This window comes from Vigna umbellata, chromosome 4, assembly GCF_029865625.1.
Source record: "Vigna umbellata cultivar VRB3 chromosome 4, Vumbellata_1.0, whole genome shotgun sequence".
NCBI lineage: Eukaryota > Viridiplantae > Streptophyta > Magnoliopsida > Fabales > Fabaceae > Vigna > Vigna umbellata.
The window spans coordinates 60,878,449-60,896,089 of record NC_142168.1 but is presented as its reverse complement, the minus strand read 5'-3'; the positions used below and the strand labels follow the sequence as shown (position 1 = coordinate 60,896,089).

At 31.6% G+C, this 17,641-nt stretch overlaps 1 protein-coding gene across 1 annotated transcript; it reads left to right on the top strand.

Moving 5' to 3' along the window:
• The first annotated feature begins 575 nt into the window (after nucleotides 1–575).
• Nucleotides 576–15,986, top strand: LOC148200779 (uncharacterized). The gene is given in 24 exon segments (XM_088114113.1): nucleotides 576–770; nucleotides 1,397–1,591; nucleotides 2,401–2,431; nucleotides 2,516–2,700; nucleotides 3,577–3,736; nucleotides 5,645–5,741; nucleotides 6,742–6,911; nucleotides 8,212–8,378; nucleotides 8,751–8,936; nucleotides 9,036–9,125; nucleotides 10,824–10,904; nucleotides 11,981–12,124; nucleotides 12,246–12,328; nucleotides 12,519–12,657; nucleotides 12,772–12,855; nucleotides 12,936–13,094; nucleotides 13,182–13,269; nucleotides 13,954–14,031; nucleotides 14,214–14,280; nucleotides 14,419–14,515; nucleotides 15,117–15,233; nucleotides 15,312–15,368; nucleotides 15,644–15,752; nucleotides 15,755–15,986. Coding segments are annotated over 24 exon segments (2,739 nt in total). The 5' UTR covers nucleotides 576–656; the 3' UTR covers nucleotides 15,796–15,986.
• Nucleotides 15,987–17,641: the final 1,655 nt, after the last annotated feature.

The window sequence follows — 17,641 nt, the reverse complement described above, 5'->3', positions numbered from 1 at the left end:
AATAAAAATACATCAATCTAATATTTGTCTATTGAATTTAATGTCATTCATCTTATAATTTGCCATCTGAAAAAAAAATAATTTAACCCCTCTTTTATACACATAATTTCTTACAATTTTCACTTTTATATTTTGCAATTGTTTTTTATGTACATTTTATTTTATTTTTAACTGAATTATTTTGACTATTAACATTAGTACTTATAAAATTTATCCAATATAAAATTATAAAAAAATTAACAAGATTAATTTGTTTTTACAACTATTTTTCCTTAACATGTTTTTATAATTTTAAAACCATTATTATATAATTATTTTTATATCTTTTATTATCATAAAAAAATGAATATACGGTTACATGGGGTATATTTCACTGGTAGATTATAAATTGTGTTGGTTAATTTTGCAGTTAATTGAGTAAAAAACTGCTACGTTCCCTATTTGAAAATAGAAGATTTTGTAATCAGAGTAAATTAAATTAAATAATATACATATACATAAATAATACAATTCAAAAGGGTAATTAAGTAAAATTCAGACTTAGTTAATTTGTTCACCTAGTCACATTGATCTTGCATTTTCCTTGTCTAAAGTAACTGCGAAAAGCAAAGACAAAACCCGAACAGCTCTTCCCTCTCTCGTTGTTGAATGCTTCCATGGAGTTCAGACCTCGCAATTACAGTGCCGAGCTTGAATCTCACGCCCTCCCTCGCGTAACCGCCGCTGCTCATCCTTTGTCTGCTTCACCTCCGTCTCCACCTCTCGCCCAGGTCCTGCTCATATCACAACTTCTTTCGCAATGTTTTTTCTTCTATTAACAGTTACGGTACCTTGACCGAGGAAAAAGGTGATCGTGACTATGCAAAATCAGTGCCGCTTTCACTGTTCCGAATGCATAAAAAAATATAAGATTTAGTTCTATCAACCTGAAATAAGAACATGCCTAGGATTTGAATCCTTCAGTTAAATTAATTTCTATTGTTCCTTCCTCGTTTAGAAGCCTTTATTCAATTCAATGTCGTACAATGGTTCGAAATCGATGTTGTTGAGCCGAGTGATATGATCATATGGCTAAAATATGATGTAATCTGGATAAAGATTTAAATGATCTTTGTCATGAATTGCAAGTTATTAGCATGCACAGTACTAAAATAATGCACTAAAAGCAGGGGAAAGAGGGTGAGGGCGGGACCGGTAAGGATTTGATTTAGTTACTACAATTTAAGACTTAGTAATTTCTGTTGATTTGCTTAATGAAAATATTTGTTGACTTGCTTGAAGTGAAAGTGTTCAAAAGCTCCGTGGTTATGTTTTTTAAGTTGGTTTGTGACCACAAAATTTTACATATATTTCACTTTCGACAATATTCATTTCTTTGTTAATATTCTCAATTTAGGTTGATGTTGTAGATCGTGGGAACAGTGATTTTTTTGATCCACTGAGAGGAACTGATAATGATGCAAATGCTGCTGCTCCTGATCATGACAACCTGAATGAATCTTCTGATCTTCAACCAACGAAGGAGTGGACCTCTTTCAGGAGATTACTAATGCAGAGGTTTCCTGTCTCCAAGATGGTTTCAGTTTCTTCAGTAAGTGCTACAGTATTTTCTTATTTCTTGTTTAAATAAGAAACTGTACTACATATTTTGTGGTATCTAAGATGGCTGAGAGAAAATAAAGTATGGAGCATTTAGAAGCATGTCAGTATGAGACTGCAGACAGTTCTTATTGGCTTTGAATGTTCTTAATTGTCATTAGGAGTATATCAGTTTAGACAATAGATGTGAGATTTGACAATTTAGATTCTTTGTTGTGGCTAGCTAGCGGAAAAGCTGGACATTTTCTGTTTGGAAAACTGTAGAACTGCATGATACTGTTTTATTGGTTTCCTTGCTATTAAGACATTGTCTAATTGTCTGCATTGGTGGATATTAATTATTATATACTTTTAATGAAGAGGTGTATCCGGCTGGAGTAGAAATCTTGACCATGATATTACTAATTATTCAACTATTTGGTAGTACCCTTAATATATTTGTTAGTACCCTTAGTTGTTTTTTTCGCCTTCAGCTATAATTGAGCCTGGGTATGGGCATTGCTGTGATTTTTCATTTGAATTGCCAGATAACACTGCTTATGAGCCATCTAGCAGATGCTTTGTTGGAAAATTTTCACAAACTTTGAAATGCTCTTATAAATTGTAGGATATAGCAGTTAATTACTGTTAACATCTATAATTTTTATTGTGCAATTGGCAAATATAGTATTGTTAGAGGGTAGGTCTTAATGTGAGCATTGGCAAATAATCCTTTACATTCTAAAACCAGTTTTGATCCTTTATTTTAACCCTTTTAGTTTTTCGTTATAATTATCTAATTATTTTTTCTTTAAATTACAGATGCCCGATGTTTTAATGAGAAGTGGAAAATGTATGTCTATACCTTTACATTGTTTTTACTTTTGTAATATCCTTTATTTATCTTCACTTAGTTATGTGACATCCCAATTTTCAGTACATGAGAAATCTTCAACAGCAATGCATTTGGAGGAATTGGACGATCCACAAAAATTTGCAGATGAGGGTGTCAAGACTATTACTTGGCAGGAGTATGTTTCTCGGCTACATGAGCTCAAAGATGAGATTACTCGTTCTTGGCAAGCTGAAGACAGGGTGACATCCTTAAAGTTATCAATAAAGGTAAACTTCAATGTATTTACTAATTTATTTTTAACATTATAGTTTGTACTCTGAAATAACCTTTTTGGTTATGAAATCATGAAAAATACATTTTTGTTTTATAGTTAGTTCATTCTGCTAGATATGATTTTATGTATGATTGTTGTTTAATTGATTGTCTTGAAGGTTTTGTCTCATTCGTTGATTGATGTTTGGTTTTGTTGAGTGATATTTAGTTTCTTTAGGTGCTGTATTAGAATCTAGGAAAATCTTAGATGCTGCTTTTATTATTGACGAGGTTGTTGATCATGTTACTTGAAGCATGGAGTTTTGTTGCAAAATTATATTTTGAAAGGTGCTGTGTTTGATTTTTATGATTCTTACCAAGAAAGGTTTTGGCAAGATATTGAATGACGTACTAACTTATATTCTTCTGGTGAGTTGTCTCTGCCATCATTCAAGAGAACCTCATGCTTGATCTAGAGGAGTAAAAAGTGGTCATATTAAGTGTTCAAATATGTCTTTGGGATTTGTGCAGGTTTCTCATTTACCATTTTTGTTTTTTTATTGTAGCCTTGTAGGTTTATGCCCATGGTTTTCCCTTTATTAGATAGTTTAGGGATTAATCAATTTGTATTTTCTTTTCTTTCCTGTACTTTTCACTCTTAGAAATATTTTATATGCCAAAAAGAGTACAAATGTTGTTTAATTTTGTTTAACAATAATTTAAAATATAAGGGACTTTGAGAGAGGGCTCTACCCATTTGAAATATAAATCATTTTATACTTAGTTTTGAAGTAGGAGTGAAAACATACTGATTTATTTTCATTTATTGTCTAAGTTTATCTTGATTTTGATTGATTATGAAGGTCTAAAACAGATTATACTGTTTGCAGGTTGCTAAGCTTCTGATGGATACGTCAGTACTTGAGTTTTATCCTACGCTTTTTGTTCTTGTCACAGATATCATGGATATGCTTGGAAACCTGGTTTGGCAACGCATAAAGCGAAAAGCTGAGTTTTCTGAAGATGGAACTTTGCGCTGCAGCTTAGCAGGTCTTTTGTTAATTTGAAGCTCATTCACTATGGCTCTTATGCTAATAATGGTTTGACGTGGCATTTTTTTCATGCTAATGTTTTGAAAACTAAGGATTCTGTGTTTTAATTTATTAACGCATGTTAGTTCCTTAAAAGTCTGATAATAGGGATTGTAAGGATTGCAAGGTGATTTCAGGAGAAAGTGTTACTACACAACATCCTGTTGTGCCAATGCTTGCCCTGAAATACATCTAAATATTTAATCCTAATAAATTTGTACATTTAGGAAGAAGAATATATAACAAATAACATACAATACTTTGTGCATGTTAAACTATAAGTACTACTTTCTCAGCTCATGTTAATAATGGGTGGTCAGATATTTGGTTTAAGGTCACAGTCAATCACTGAGTTTTTGTTTGAGTGGGATGCTTCCAGCCATGTTGCATCTGGTTCAACAGAACTGTTACTGTCATGATACTTAACCAGACTAACCAGAAAACCATTTAATTGAACTACTTTGACCAGGCTCTTGTAATATAAATATTTACAAATATTATTATAATAACTTAATTAAGTTTTAAGTCCCTTATAAATTTGGATATTTTTAATTGATCCCTATTAAATATTTTTTTTATATTGAGTACTCAATTTTAGATTTTTGAATTGAGTCCCTTCAATTTAATTTTTCCGTTACCTGAGTGGCGCGTAACTGTTATCTTGTCCGTCATCTTGCTTGTTTGTATCCATGTGTTAAGAAATGTAACGTTTGTGTTTAATATAAAAGGATATTGCTCTTAATGTAAAACTATAAGTGACTTTTTGTTGTTTTTATTGAGAATGTGTTGGATAACAAGATCGTCATGCTCCTGTATTCTTCTACATCATCATTACCTACATTGACCAAGGGTTGATTGTCATCTCTACCATAATGTAGATGAGACAATAGTCCCTTGTTATCTAACATATTTTAAATGAAAGCAATAAAAGTCACTTGTCATTTTTACATTAACAGTGATATCTTAATATAAAAGCTCACATTTCTTGACACATAGAGACAAGCAAGCAAAATGACGGGGCAAATTGTTATCCACATCACTCAATTAACAAAAAATTAACGACAGACTCGATTGAAAAATTTAGAAATTTTGAGTAATCAATAATAGACAAAATACAATTAATAGACTCAATTGAAAATATCCAATTTGTGAAAGACTAGAAACTTAATGAAGCCTATTATAATTTATGAAGAACTTCTTTTGATGCAAGGCCTAATTGTTTCTAAAATGGCAGAAGTACCAATATTGCATGGGATTGGATACAGGTATCTGATGCAATACACAAATGTAATGTTTTTTTTAAATGAAGCAATGGGTATGCCAATTTATATTAAACAAAATTTGGATGTTATACTTGTTAAGAAATTAAAATGAAATTTATTGTTGTACGAGTCTTATCCATCACAGTTCATTGGCACTTCCCCTACATGTTCCTGGGTAATTATTTTGAGATTGGCCCACACTTTTACCATAGTGGACAAAGAAAGAAAGATATACCACAAATGTGAATGCCATTCTATTAGAGTATTGTTATCTACATCAGATAAGTATGTGATTATATATGCCAACATGTGGGAGTATCCTTGCATCATTGAAAGGTTTATCCATTAGAGGGACATCATAATTAGTAATTTATTATAGCCTCACAGATATAAGATGAATGATTGAAAATATGTTCACTGGGATATCCTAACTGCAAAAGGGTTCTCACCATCTTTAATATCAGACCCGCTGAATATTTTCTTTCTGAATCTTGTTTATTGGAACTAATTTGTACATGTCATACAAGCTTGATGATCTGCATGAGATTGATGGATCTCATAAAAGTCACATTATTTTTCTTAAATGATTTATTTGAATCTTGTAGAAAACTTTCAAGCAAGGGATATTTGTGCTGATGCCAAAGAAACTTGCTATAACTGGTTTAGCAAAATTGGTGCTGTGCAAGAGCTTCTTCCACGCATGTGAAGACCTTATCTTTGTCCTGTATTTAATTATTCCTTACGTTTTTCCACTAAAGTTATTTGTCTTCTCTTTCAGCTTATGTTGGTTTGCAACTTTCTGATGCCATGTTTACCTTTAGTTTCTTCATAATCACAGTTATAATTTTCTACGAATTCACTTTGAAAGACACATTGCTGTGATCTCTCTAAGTTCACAGCCATCTATAATTGTATTTCCATAATCTCAAAGCTAAGCCTAAATCCACTTCAACAAAGAAAATCACCTTGTTACAACTAGGCTACAAAAATTATATTTTTGGATGAAGCACAGCCTTGTTATATGTAAAAACCATTCGTCCATGGGCCTTGGCCCAGGTGCCTAACTGCTTATGCTTTTAAGATAATTTGGTTCTTGATATGCTATTATATGTCTTTGATCAGGTGTTCAGTACTCTGCCCTTTAATCATTTCTCTTCCACTCCTAATTAAATTATAATTTCAGCATATGATTTTAGTAGGCTGACTGGTGGCGGTGGTTCATCCATGATTCTATACAGATAGGACTTTAGTTGGGGTGTTGTAGTGTGTCAGAAAGAAAAGCAATCAAGCCCATTAAATAGCAGCTTAAGCTTTTGTTATGATTAGGTTTCAGTTCGAAATTGAGACTACAGAAGATAGTTTTAAAATACATGAGTTTTAATAGTAAAAAGTTAGATAGGCTATGTGTAGAATATTTATGGGTTACTAGTAATATTGAGTTACCACTAGTTTGCAGATATTTGCTTTGTTGTGGGGTGACTTTAGTTGGAACCTTTTATATACTGTTAATACAGTGAAGATTAGGTTTAATGTGACAACTGTCAAACACTTTGTCTGTCAATATTGCTTGAAAATTTGCTACGGAATAGACCTTTCTTCTGAAAAGTTTGAAAGGTTTTGCTAATAACATTTGAAAGGCTGTTGCCTGGAAGAATGTTCTCTCTGACGGTGTTTTCTGAATGGATATCTGAAATTGTACTAGTTACTTGGAGCTGGCAATTTTGCCTTGCTGGTGCTTTCTGCTTGACCAACCTTTAGACAGCCTCCGGCGATTGGTAATGATGACCAGAGGATTAGGAGATCCAGTGGCATCTGCGTATTGCCGTCTTTATATGGCTCACTGTGCTCAGAAGTTACCTTCACATGATATAGGTATTTTTTTTTCTGATATTATATGTGTATCCTTAGGATGTGTAAAACATGTACACTGAAACAGAGGGGCCCTTTTGTTTAACTGATAAAATAAATCTGTGTGTTTCCAAACATGTTTTGGTCTAACCTTTACGAATGCATATTTGCATATGCAATTGTTCATCACTATGATTCACATCGACATGTATTCCATACACCGATTCATCTCACCATTGAAAATATAGGAGATGAAATGTTGAGATATGCTTAAAGATATATGCATATATACAGTTCACAAAATAAAACAAATATTACTATAGCTTTTTTAAAAACCATATGAAAAAATTATTATTAAATATTTTCTAAATGTATACATAAATAGTGAGCGAGAATTGTTTTTATCCATATTTGTTGTCACAGTGTTTTCTTTTTTTATTTATGTGTAACTCAGATCAAATCCTGAAAATGGTTTCATGGAATAAATCATAAAAATTATATATTTTATGTTTGTTTAATGTTTGGAATAATATAAAAAATAAAAACAATGATAGTTAAACACTAAAAAGAAAAAAATGGCTATAGGAAAAAATTGTGACTGTTATATATATTAGTTGAATGTTATATCGGACTCTAGTTTAGGAAAATCGGGTAGGGTTGTGTTGTCTTATACAACATGGATAATAAAGTCTTACCCAAAGGACAATGCAAATTCATAAAACATGATTGTTAGCTGTACACCAATAAGCAATAGTGTTAGCTTCATAGCACTTTTTCTTATCATTTTTAACAGCTGACTGACACTTACGTATCCAAAAGTATTCATGTTAGATATGTCCTACATAGGGATGCGCAGGCCTGATCCATGTATCAGTGCATCACAGGTTCATCATAATGCTCTAACACCCCTACAAACGGCAATTCAAGACCTAGGTGTGAAATATTATATACTCTTTAGTGCCAGTACAGTTACTAATACTTTGGTTTAGAGTTTTTTGTATTTCTTTCAAAAATTTCCAAATTTAGAAAGCTATAGAGAATTTGAAAAGTCAGCTGATAAAGACATTATTTACCAGTTATTCAGATAAAACAGAAACAATTAATCTAGATGACTGCTTCACATACTTTCTCTTATATGAAATTTTGTGCTCTATAGCAGTGCTTATTTGCCTCTAATAAATTTCTCTTGTTCTTTCTCCCAAATTGGATGAAAAGGACGCTGAGTTTGCTCGTTCTGAATTTAATGTATCTGATTCCTGCAACATACTTCTTTCTTGTGTTTATTTTCATAAAACTTATTTCATACGTTGTGCAACTGAAACAGGCTATCTTATTACATGTATGAATGACATCAGAGTTATTTTAATGCAAATCTTGTCAGCCAATGAAAGATCTCATAAAAATGTTGAAGTCAACAAAAAATTGCAAGTGAGTTTGATGGAACCAACCATTGAGTATATTATGAAGTGTGTATTTAATGGGTTGACTCAGGTACGTAATGAAGTTTCTCTTCACAAGTATACTTGTTATGGGCGATATTATATATAATATGATCATGTTTCCACATATCTTGGTTATGTGAAAGTGTATAATTGAAATTTCATTGATTGGTTGGTATCTTTGCTCTTCTATTGTGATTTTTACATGAACATTTCAAGTGAGTGGAAATGAAGGTTGGGTAAGCACATATAGTAAGCTAAATGGTTGTGGGTTTTGTGATTATAATATTGAAAAGTCAAGTTTTATTATGTCATCTATATACTGCATCAGACAGTAGAAAAAAGAAAGTCAGATATTTCTTTTCTGCTTGTCTTCCTTCTATATCCTGTGTTTTATGCTGATCTAAGTATGTCTTTGCTGAAGAGACAAGCCAATGAAGTTCTGTCAGAGCTTGGATTGATGAAGAATCAGCAGGATTTGGGTAGTGTTTCATGTGTTTCAATCATTCTTCATCATTTACTGAAGGAGCTCCCTATTGAAGTAGTTAGTACCAACGTTGTGCAGATCCTTCATCTCATTGAATTTAGCAAGGATAATTCTTTTGGTCAGGTAAGTTTTTTGCAATTTCTATGATCCCTTGAATTTAACAGTATCTTTGTTTTCGTTTTTCCAATTTGCAGTTTTATTGTTTTCTTTTTGGTGATACAGCATTTGAATTACAGACTGCTTGGATTCAGGCTGTATGAAAGAAAATCCCCTGTTCATATTGTCAATACTGTGTTAGATAAAGTTATCCAGGTATATATAGAATTATAATCCACCTTGCATCATTTCAGAGTTACATTCTCAATGGTGTATATTCCTTTTAATCTCCACCCTTGGTCTATTACACCTTGAGAGGGAAACTTTATTATTTTAGTTTCTTTCATTAATACATTATCTTCTCCATCCCTCTTCCTCTTAATTTTACAGATATAGGAGGAGGAAGTGTATATCTTATGATAGGGAATCTCCTCAAAACAGAAAAACATAAATGATAAACAAATCAGAGAGTAAACATCTCAAATAGATTTTATAACTGTTATTTGGTTGAGTAGACTTTATATGGTATCAAAGGTGTGTCATCTCTTATTATGTCAAATATTATAGACTTTAGAGTGCAAGGAAAGAATAGAAAAAGGTAAGAGATGGGCCACACTTGGTGTGTCTTTGTATTTGTTGTTTTTTATTGCTTGCTTCTTCTACGAGAATGTATTATTGCTAGGTCTTGCACTCTTTTCTTCAACATATTCTCTTCTCCAATAATTCTTGAGTGCAATGTAACCAAAACAAGTATAGAAGGAGGAAGTATATGCTGAAGATATAGAATTGTCTTAAATGTGCAAAATATAAACGATGAAAGAAGAAAAAAAACTCTTTTTTTATAAAAACCCAGAAAAATTACGTATGTGTACATCTATCTACTATCTAATCTTTGCATGTTTAATGAAGATAATCCTTGACCTTTTTCTTGTAAAATAACTACAGAACAGCAGGACTAGTTGAAATATTTATTGAAACACAAAGACACTTGAACTCCATACTACTGCAATGTTATTATCGACCAAGAGACTTCTAAAGAGAACATCTCTGTTCTGGAACTTACGAATACAACACCACCATAAATGTTCCCATTCCATAATACTAAATTAAGCATTACAAAGTAAAAATGCTATATGCCATAACTGCTATTAACCTCAAATCGTACTACCCACTCACTTTGACCAAATCACATACTGCAGGGCATAATTGCCATTTGGTACACTACCCTCTTCTGGAATAAACATTTCAAATTGAAGGTCTTGGAGATGTGTCTCCATCAAATGACACACGAAATGTAAAAGCATGTATAAACTTTTGGTTGAGCCACATTATATTCTACATCTATTTCTCTGCTCTGTATTCTTGGTATGTGTTTCCTTATTGGTTTGGTAACTATACATGAGAATAGGAGGCTTAGGGTAAGTCATTAACATCCGTTTCCTAGCTGTTGAAAATTGTTTGGTCAGATGTAATTATTATTAGATATTGACTTTTAAGGAAAGTCTAACGAGTTAAGGAGGATAGACCCAAAAATCAAGGGAGTGGAGGTTGATTCTGCCTTGTATGTAATTAATTGAAAGCTAAGTAATCATATAATCTTTCTTTTCCTTAGTATTTTATAAATAATGTAAACATCCACTTGTTTCTAATACTTGTACGTATACATACATCTATATTTAACCTATGATACCAGCACTCCCCCTTATTTTAAAACAAAAAGGATTTGTTTTTGTAGTTCATTGAACATCTAAGCTTACCACGTATGGTCAATTTGAGTATATGGTAATTTTTACCTGAGTAAAAAAATGTTTACTTTCTGAAATTTAGTCTGAACTACTTTTATGAGCATATTTTCAACTGTCATTTTTTTTCTCCTAGTATTTCATTTGTTCTCTAATTTGGCTGCAACTCTAGGTTATTGGTCTGTATGATAGCCTTGATGAATATCTGAAGGTTGTAGATGCTTATACTGATCTTATTCTTCAGAATCGGATGGTAAGTTCAAGTGAGTGAGTACAATCAGACATTTACTAGTGCTCTATGTCTTCTGAGTAAAACTTCTAATTAAAAAGTTTATTTTGAGATTATGTTTCTTCCTTTTTTTGGATGCACTAATATGTTGACTATTTTATGGAGCATAGATGATTTGGGCTTATTTAGGCAAGCTTAGTAATCACTTTTTTTTCCTATGACTGTTTCAAAATATTAAATTTTGAAGGTTTAGATATTTAGTTATCAGTTTTTTATAATGTAAATTTGATACAGGAATATAAACTGAAAAGAAGAATTGAAGGAAAGAACTATTGTTATATATCATATTCCTTGTTCTTAGAATAAATTTTTTAAGATACCATTTGTCATTATTTACTTTGTCAAGCCTCAACAATCAATTGCTTTACATGATTCTCTCAAAGGGTCTTGCTTAATGTCAATGTCTCCTTCCCAGTAGTTCCAGTTTGGTCAATCTGGGGCTTCATAGTTTTTAATATACAACTTTCTTAATGCCTATCTCTGAGATTGAACATGGTCCTTCAAAATGGAGATGGATGTTGTCAGTTACTAAATTTGATTTTTTAGTGCTGAATGAAATTTAGCCGTTGAAAGGAGGTGGAAATTACGAGAGAATAATGAGACAAGATAAGAATCTCAAAGGTCTTATTGAATTACCAATAGTAATTGTCTTCATTTCCTATGAGCTGAAATGATAAGCAAGCTAAGAATGCAAACAATTCCCCAGAAGTAACAAAAGATCAATTTCTAATTTCTGGAGCTAAGTTTGCAACTCCTTTGTGCAAGGACGATATACTATTCCCCTTTATTTGCATTCTTTCTTTCTATCTATTGATATGTCTTAGTATGTTCTTTAAGTGGACAATCGTGAGCCAAACATCTATATTATAATTTAAAGAAAATCCATAGAAAACATTGAGATTTAAACTCTATTCCTTGATGGATTAAGTGCTATCCAATTACAAAGGTTTGTATGATTATATATATGTACCTATCACTTTCAAATGACTATTATTTTATACTTCTGTGATCTTTCCTCTAAATGCAACCCATTATTCCAGAATAACCATTTGAATGCCATTTTGGAAGGCATTTCAAATCGAGCTTTGAATAAAAGAGTTACAGAGGATGAAATATTAAGCTTGCAATCTCTCATTTTGAAGCTTCTGTCTCATTTTAAGCATCTGGAAGATGTTTTTTCTCTGGTAGGTTCCAATAATATCTTGTACCTAATCATCTTTCTGTGTATTTGTCTCCGTCATTCATTCTTCATTACATGTGATATAAGTACTAGTTATGATTTGGTTTTTTGTTATTATTTTGTAGGTTCAGTTTCCTGAAATCTTAGATGTAATGTATGGCAAGTCACAGGATGTTGTCTTTCTGCACATCCTTAATATGGTGACAAGGTACCATTTATAACAAGCATTTTGTTTTATTAGAAGAATTGGTGTGCCAAGAATCAAATTGTAGACGTCTTGGTTGGAGGGTTTGATATTATGTGATCAACCAACTATACCAAAAATTTATGCTATTAGGTGAAGTGAAATGAACAGTTTTATGCAAGTATTTGACAATCTGTTATAATTTGTCAAACAGGAATGATCACATTAGTGATCCGACAAGCATACAGTTGCTTTTTGAAATTGCTCAGACACTGCATGATAGTATAGAGTTTATGAATGTGAAAGATGATGATGGCCAAATGGCACGTTCAATATCTCGTTTTGTGCTCATGGTAACACGATCCTTTTGATATTATTTGGGTCTATGATCTCTTTCTTTAGTTTAGTTGTGATAATTATTTTTTTCATGATTGATTAGTTGACTCTTAACTGCCTCTATTTACTAGGTAGATTATGGAGCAGAGATGGAACAGCATTTAGCTTTTTTGGTTAATTGTCGAGGAGCGTTTGGTAGATTCAATGAACTTAAGGTTTGTCCTTGTTTTTCCTTGCGTTGTTGGCCAAAAAAAACCTCGTAACACAGTGATAAAGGTATCATACTTTCTTGCAGGAAACTCTTGTTCACTCTGGCAATTCTTTAGCAATTCAAGCTTTGAAATGTGCCAAGAAACATCTGAGTTTTTTCAAGGCATGTGTTACATTTAGTGAAGTCACAATACCTTCTGTCTCTGCTCACAGGCAATTTGATCTTTTTCTAGAAACTGCAGAGGTAGGTATGCCAGTTTTTGGCACATCAAAATTTCTTGTATACTTGCTGCTTTTATATTTTCAAGGATTCATAATTTGAATTTTTCAGGTTGCATTCTTAGGGGGATTGGTTTCTCATTCAGATGGGTTAATTGATTCAGCGATCACATGTTTGCATACCTTAGACATAATTGATGGTTAGTTGATATGTAAACTCTATATTAGTTGCTCACTCATTGTGGAAGTATTAAGAACAATACTTCAAAATTGAATGCATGTAATTTGTTATCTGTGGCATGTCTATTTTGTGGAATTTATTCAATGCTAATTTTGTGTTCAATGATGAAACAGTGGTGCTTAAAATTTTCTGAACAAGTATCTGAATTCCAAACTATAATTTATTCTACATTTTGATAACTCAATTCAGTCAATTGTGTTGGAGAAGAAAGCCCAATAATTTTGGCCTATTTTTTCCCCTTTTATCCCCTTTGTTGAATATCTGATTATTTGTGGCCATTTATGAACTTTCTAAAATGTCCTCTTTTGTCCCTTTTGTCAAATATCTAATGATTTGAAGGCAATAATTTAAACAGCTTTTTATTTCTCTATTTTATCCCTTTGTTGTATATCTAATGATTTTAATGCATTTATGAATTTTGTAAATCTTTCAAAGGCCCAAAATCTGACCAAGGCTTCTTATAACATATAGCTTAGAAGCTAATGTGGAAATTTATATATTATACAGATGAGTCTCCAATAACATGTAAAAGAATACATTAATTGTGCCACCATGGCTTCTATCTAAGACTGATTTTTTGTCTGTCTCTATGACATTCTTAGAATCTAAATCTGATTGACTGTTGATTTGCTTGATTTTGTAGGCTTCCGAACTCCAACTGATGTTGAAGGACTAGTTTCATCTATTAGAAAGTTGTGTGGCTTCTTAATCATGGTTCCAGGTTGTAAAAATTATTTAAGTTTTTCACATTCATGATAGACACTTTAAAATCTCTCGTTTGGGATGTCACCGCCATTAAAATTTGTAATAGAAAAGTAAATGTACTGGGTTAGAGATCTAGTTCCTTTTTTCCTCTTCTTTGTATGCATGTATTTACTATGAATTTCTTATACTTTACTGAAGGTACATTAAGTCTACCAGTCACCTATTTCCCAAATAACTTGTTTACATTAATCAGCTCCCGATCTTGGTAAGTTTTCTTTGGGATATATAATGATTGAAGCTTCTTGCCACCCTCCTTTGAGAATACTTCCCTTATTATTTAAACCTCTCTTTTCCCTTTCTGTGTCTTGTTTGATGAATGAATTGAAATTGAAAACCCTTGCAGGTTTGAACCAAAAATGAGGACGCAGATTTTTTCAGCTATCATAATATTACTGACAACTCAATCACAAAAGAGATTGCCATATCATGCAAATACACAGGTATAGGTGTAAAGCTTTGCATCTCCTTATTTTGTCTTTGCTATTAAAAGGAAATTTTCAATTCCATTTATGGAATAAAGATAACATATCATTTGCTCTTTCATTCCAAGATGGATAAAACAAATTGAAGTTAAAAGTGTATTTAGAGAAGTCTTACTTCTGTTTTGTGTCCAAAGTGATGGATTTAAGTGTCATTTGGTGGTCATACATAGCTCCAGTACGAGTATAGGTCTAAGGTTTAAGCTTATGCAGTACGATATTCTCAGCCGGTCAGTGAATCAACCTTGCAGTGCTTGCTGTCTTATCAGCAAAGATCAATATTGTCCTTGTCTGCCTATGAATTCATCTTCCCCAGTTAATTAATATATACTTAATCACATCTTACCACTTGGGAGCATTTCTTTTCCTTTAGGCACAGCCTGCAGGAACTTAGAGGTGGAGAGGTGAGACTATAGTATTATATCCACTCATCATTGAAATTAAGATAGTCTGTAGAAGTCATAATCCCTAGTTTCAGATGTTAGTTCTTATAATCAGTTTTTCCAAGATTTTCTTTAGTTTCACCTGTTTTATCTTACTTACACTAGTTTTTTCTTTCCAGACTCCAGGCAATGACATGTTATACTATGGGGATTCATCTTACAACCAAGAACTTGTTTCTTTGTCTAAGCTTGTTCTTGAGAACCTGCTTAGTGTTGTTCAACAGGAACCTTCCCAGGTATCATCATTTTATCTAAATTTGTTGTTTGATTTATTTAACCAATTATAAATACCGGTTTATTGTGCTAAAATATAGGCTGCTCGAGGAATTATGGCACTTGAAGCTTGCAATTGCATTGCATCATCTTTTATGGTAAGCTGTTCTTTAGTTGTTTGAACTTTCTTCTCATTATCATTGACGTGGGAAAAAGGAGGATTCAAATTTCAATTTATAAATTCTTGAAAAACATTACAAAACTATTTCCGGTTTAGGAATACTACCCAGACCAATGGGTATCTAAATCAAAATGAAGTTAACCCATTAACTGGGTTTGTAGCGTGTCTATATGTTTTGCGGAGTAGTATCTAAATCATGCCCAGAGTCTACCACAGCCTTCTGATAACGGTTTCTTTCTTGATTAATGGCAGCTAAACAGTGAATTATCACCTGTTTGCCTTACACTGATAGAAACTGCCAAGTCATGTTTGAGTGCCCAAGACAAATACCTTCAGTCAACCATTCAACTCTTAAACAAACAATGCCCAACTCTCTAGGGACAATGGTATCCACTTCTGTATGATTTGCGCTCTTGCCCTTCTCTCCCTTTTCATTATTTTTCTTTCTTTTGAAGGAGATGGTTGTCATTTCGTTTTTATAGGAATCAAATATATTGTTTCTAAATTTGGAGAACCAAATAAAAACAGGCTCCATATTAAATTTTACATGTTTTCAATTGTCTCTATTATATACTTTTCCTAACTGAATATTTAACTAATTTTTGTTAGCTAATGCATCTAACAAAATTATTAACGATTGAGTTCTTGTCATTGATTCTCCAATTTGTTCCATAAGTGCCTTTAACTCAGAATTATCCAGTTATTGATCCCGATCCCCATTTGAAAGCATACTGTTCTGGTTGTATTTTCGATGCACTAAACAAAAATATGTAAGAAACATTCAAGGTAAAGATCGAGTAAATAATCCAATAATGTATCAGACTTTTTCGTCAAGAGAATTCAGAGTTTCTTTGGTTCTATCAGATAAATTTGTATTTATTATATGATTTGATATTGAAATTCGTATCATAGTTCTCACCTGAGAATGAAAGAATGAATATGGAAGGGACTTTCTTTTATACTGACTCCAATTTCTTAATGAATCACTAACTGGTTTTTGTACCTTTATATTTTTTTTTTACCACCTCACCAGGGTATTGACGAAAATTTATGTTAAAATTCCTGTACTTGTCCTAAAATGCTTACGGGTGCATCAAAAACCAGGAAGTGTTCTATTAAATATATTTTGAAATAAGAATTTGAAATTGTGTAATTCATAATTATTTTGGATTGATTATTCAGAACACGATATAATAAACATTTTTAGTATATAATATCGTTTTTTAAATAACTTAAAATGTTTTTTCAAATAATTGTTTCAATAATATGAAATGTAAAATATTTTGGACTGTGTTACTTGAAACGTTTTTTCTTCCAGATTTTATTTTTGGGAAAAAAAATACTAGTTTGTGCTGTTTCTTAGCCTTTTAGAACACTCTTTTAGTACATTATTTCAAATACTCATTCTTTTTTTTGTTCATCTTCCAATAATACCTGTTAGGTAGAAGAAAGTGTTTGTAGCTATATTTCGAGATCCTTCCATTTTCTCATTTTTGATGCAATGGGTCGGGTATGTGTTAGTTCAATTCTCAACTATCTCAAAGAAAGTTCATCTGCAAATCAGAGTTGCATTGTATTTAATGAAATAATATAGAATAATTAAAAAGGTTGAAATAACTTTACTAAAAGGGCGTTCTAGATAAAATATTTAGGGAGACTTAATTTTTATATTTTCTTAATGAACTTTTTAGAATATATTTTAAAAATGTTCCAAAAAATGTTATTAAGGCGCAAAGAAAAATAAGTCCTTATAATGTCCGCAGAAATGGGAGAATATGTCTCATCTCCATTAATCCACAAAGCAATAATTTCAAATGAAACATATAAAGAATCAGTTTTCAAAATAAAAGTTCGGTTTTAACTTAAAAAAAGTCTTGAATTAAAACAAAAGAAAGTGCATATAAGTAACATGGAACTTTTACTTCACATCTATAATATCTATCATCAATGATATTATACAAAGGAATTTACCTTTTCAATGTTTATATTAATTTTCTAATTTTATCTTTTAATATGTAATCATTTTTTAAATTAAAATAATTATTTTATTAATTTTATCTTTAAATAGTTATTTTTAAAAAATTAAATATTTTTTAATTTGATATTTTGTTAGACTTAACTGGTTTTCTAAACTAAATTAATTATTTGTAGTAACAAATTACTATAAAATTAATAAAAAAAATTATCTATAATAAAATTATAAAAATTATTTTTATTTATTTTTATAATTATAATTTTATTGTTTTATTA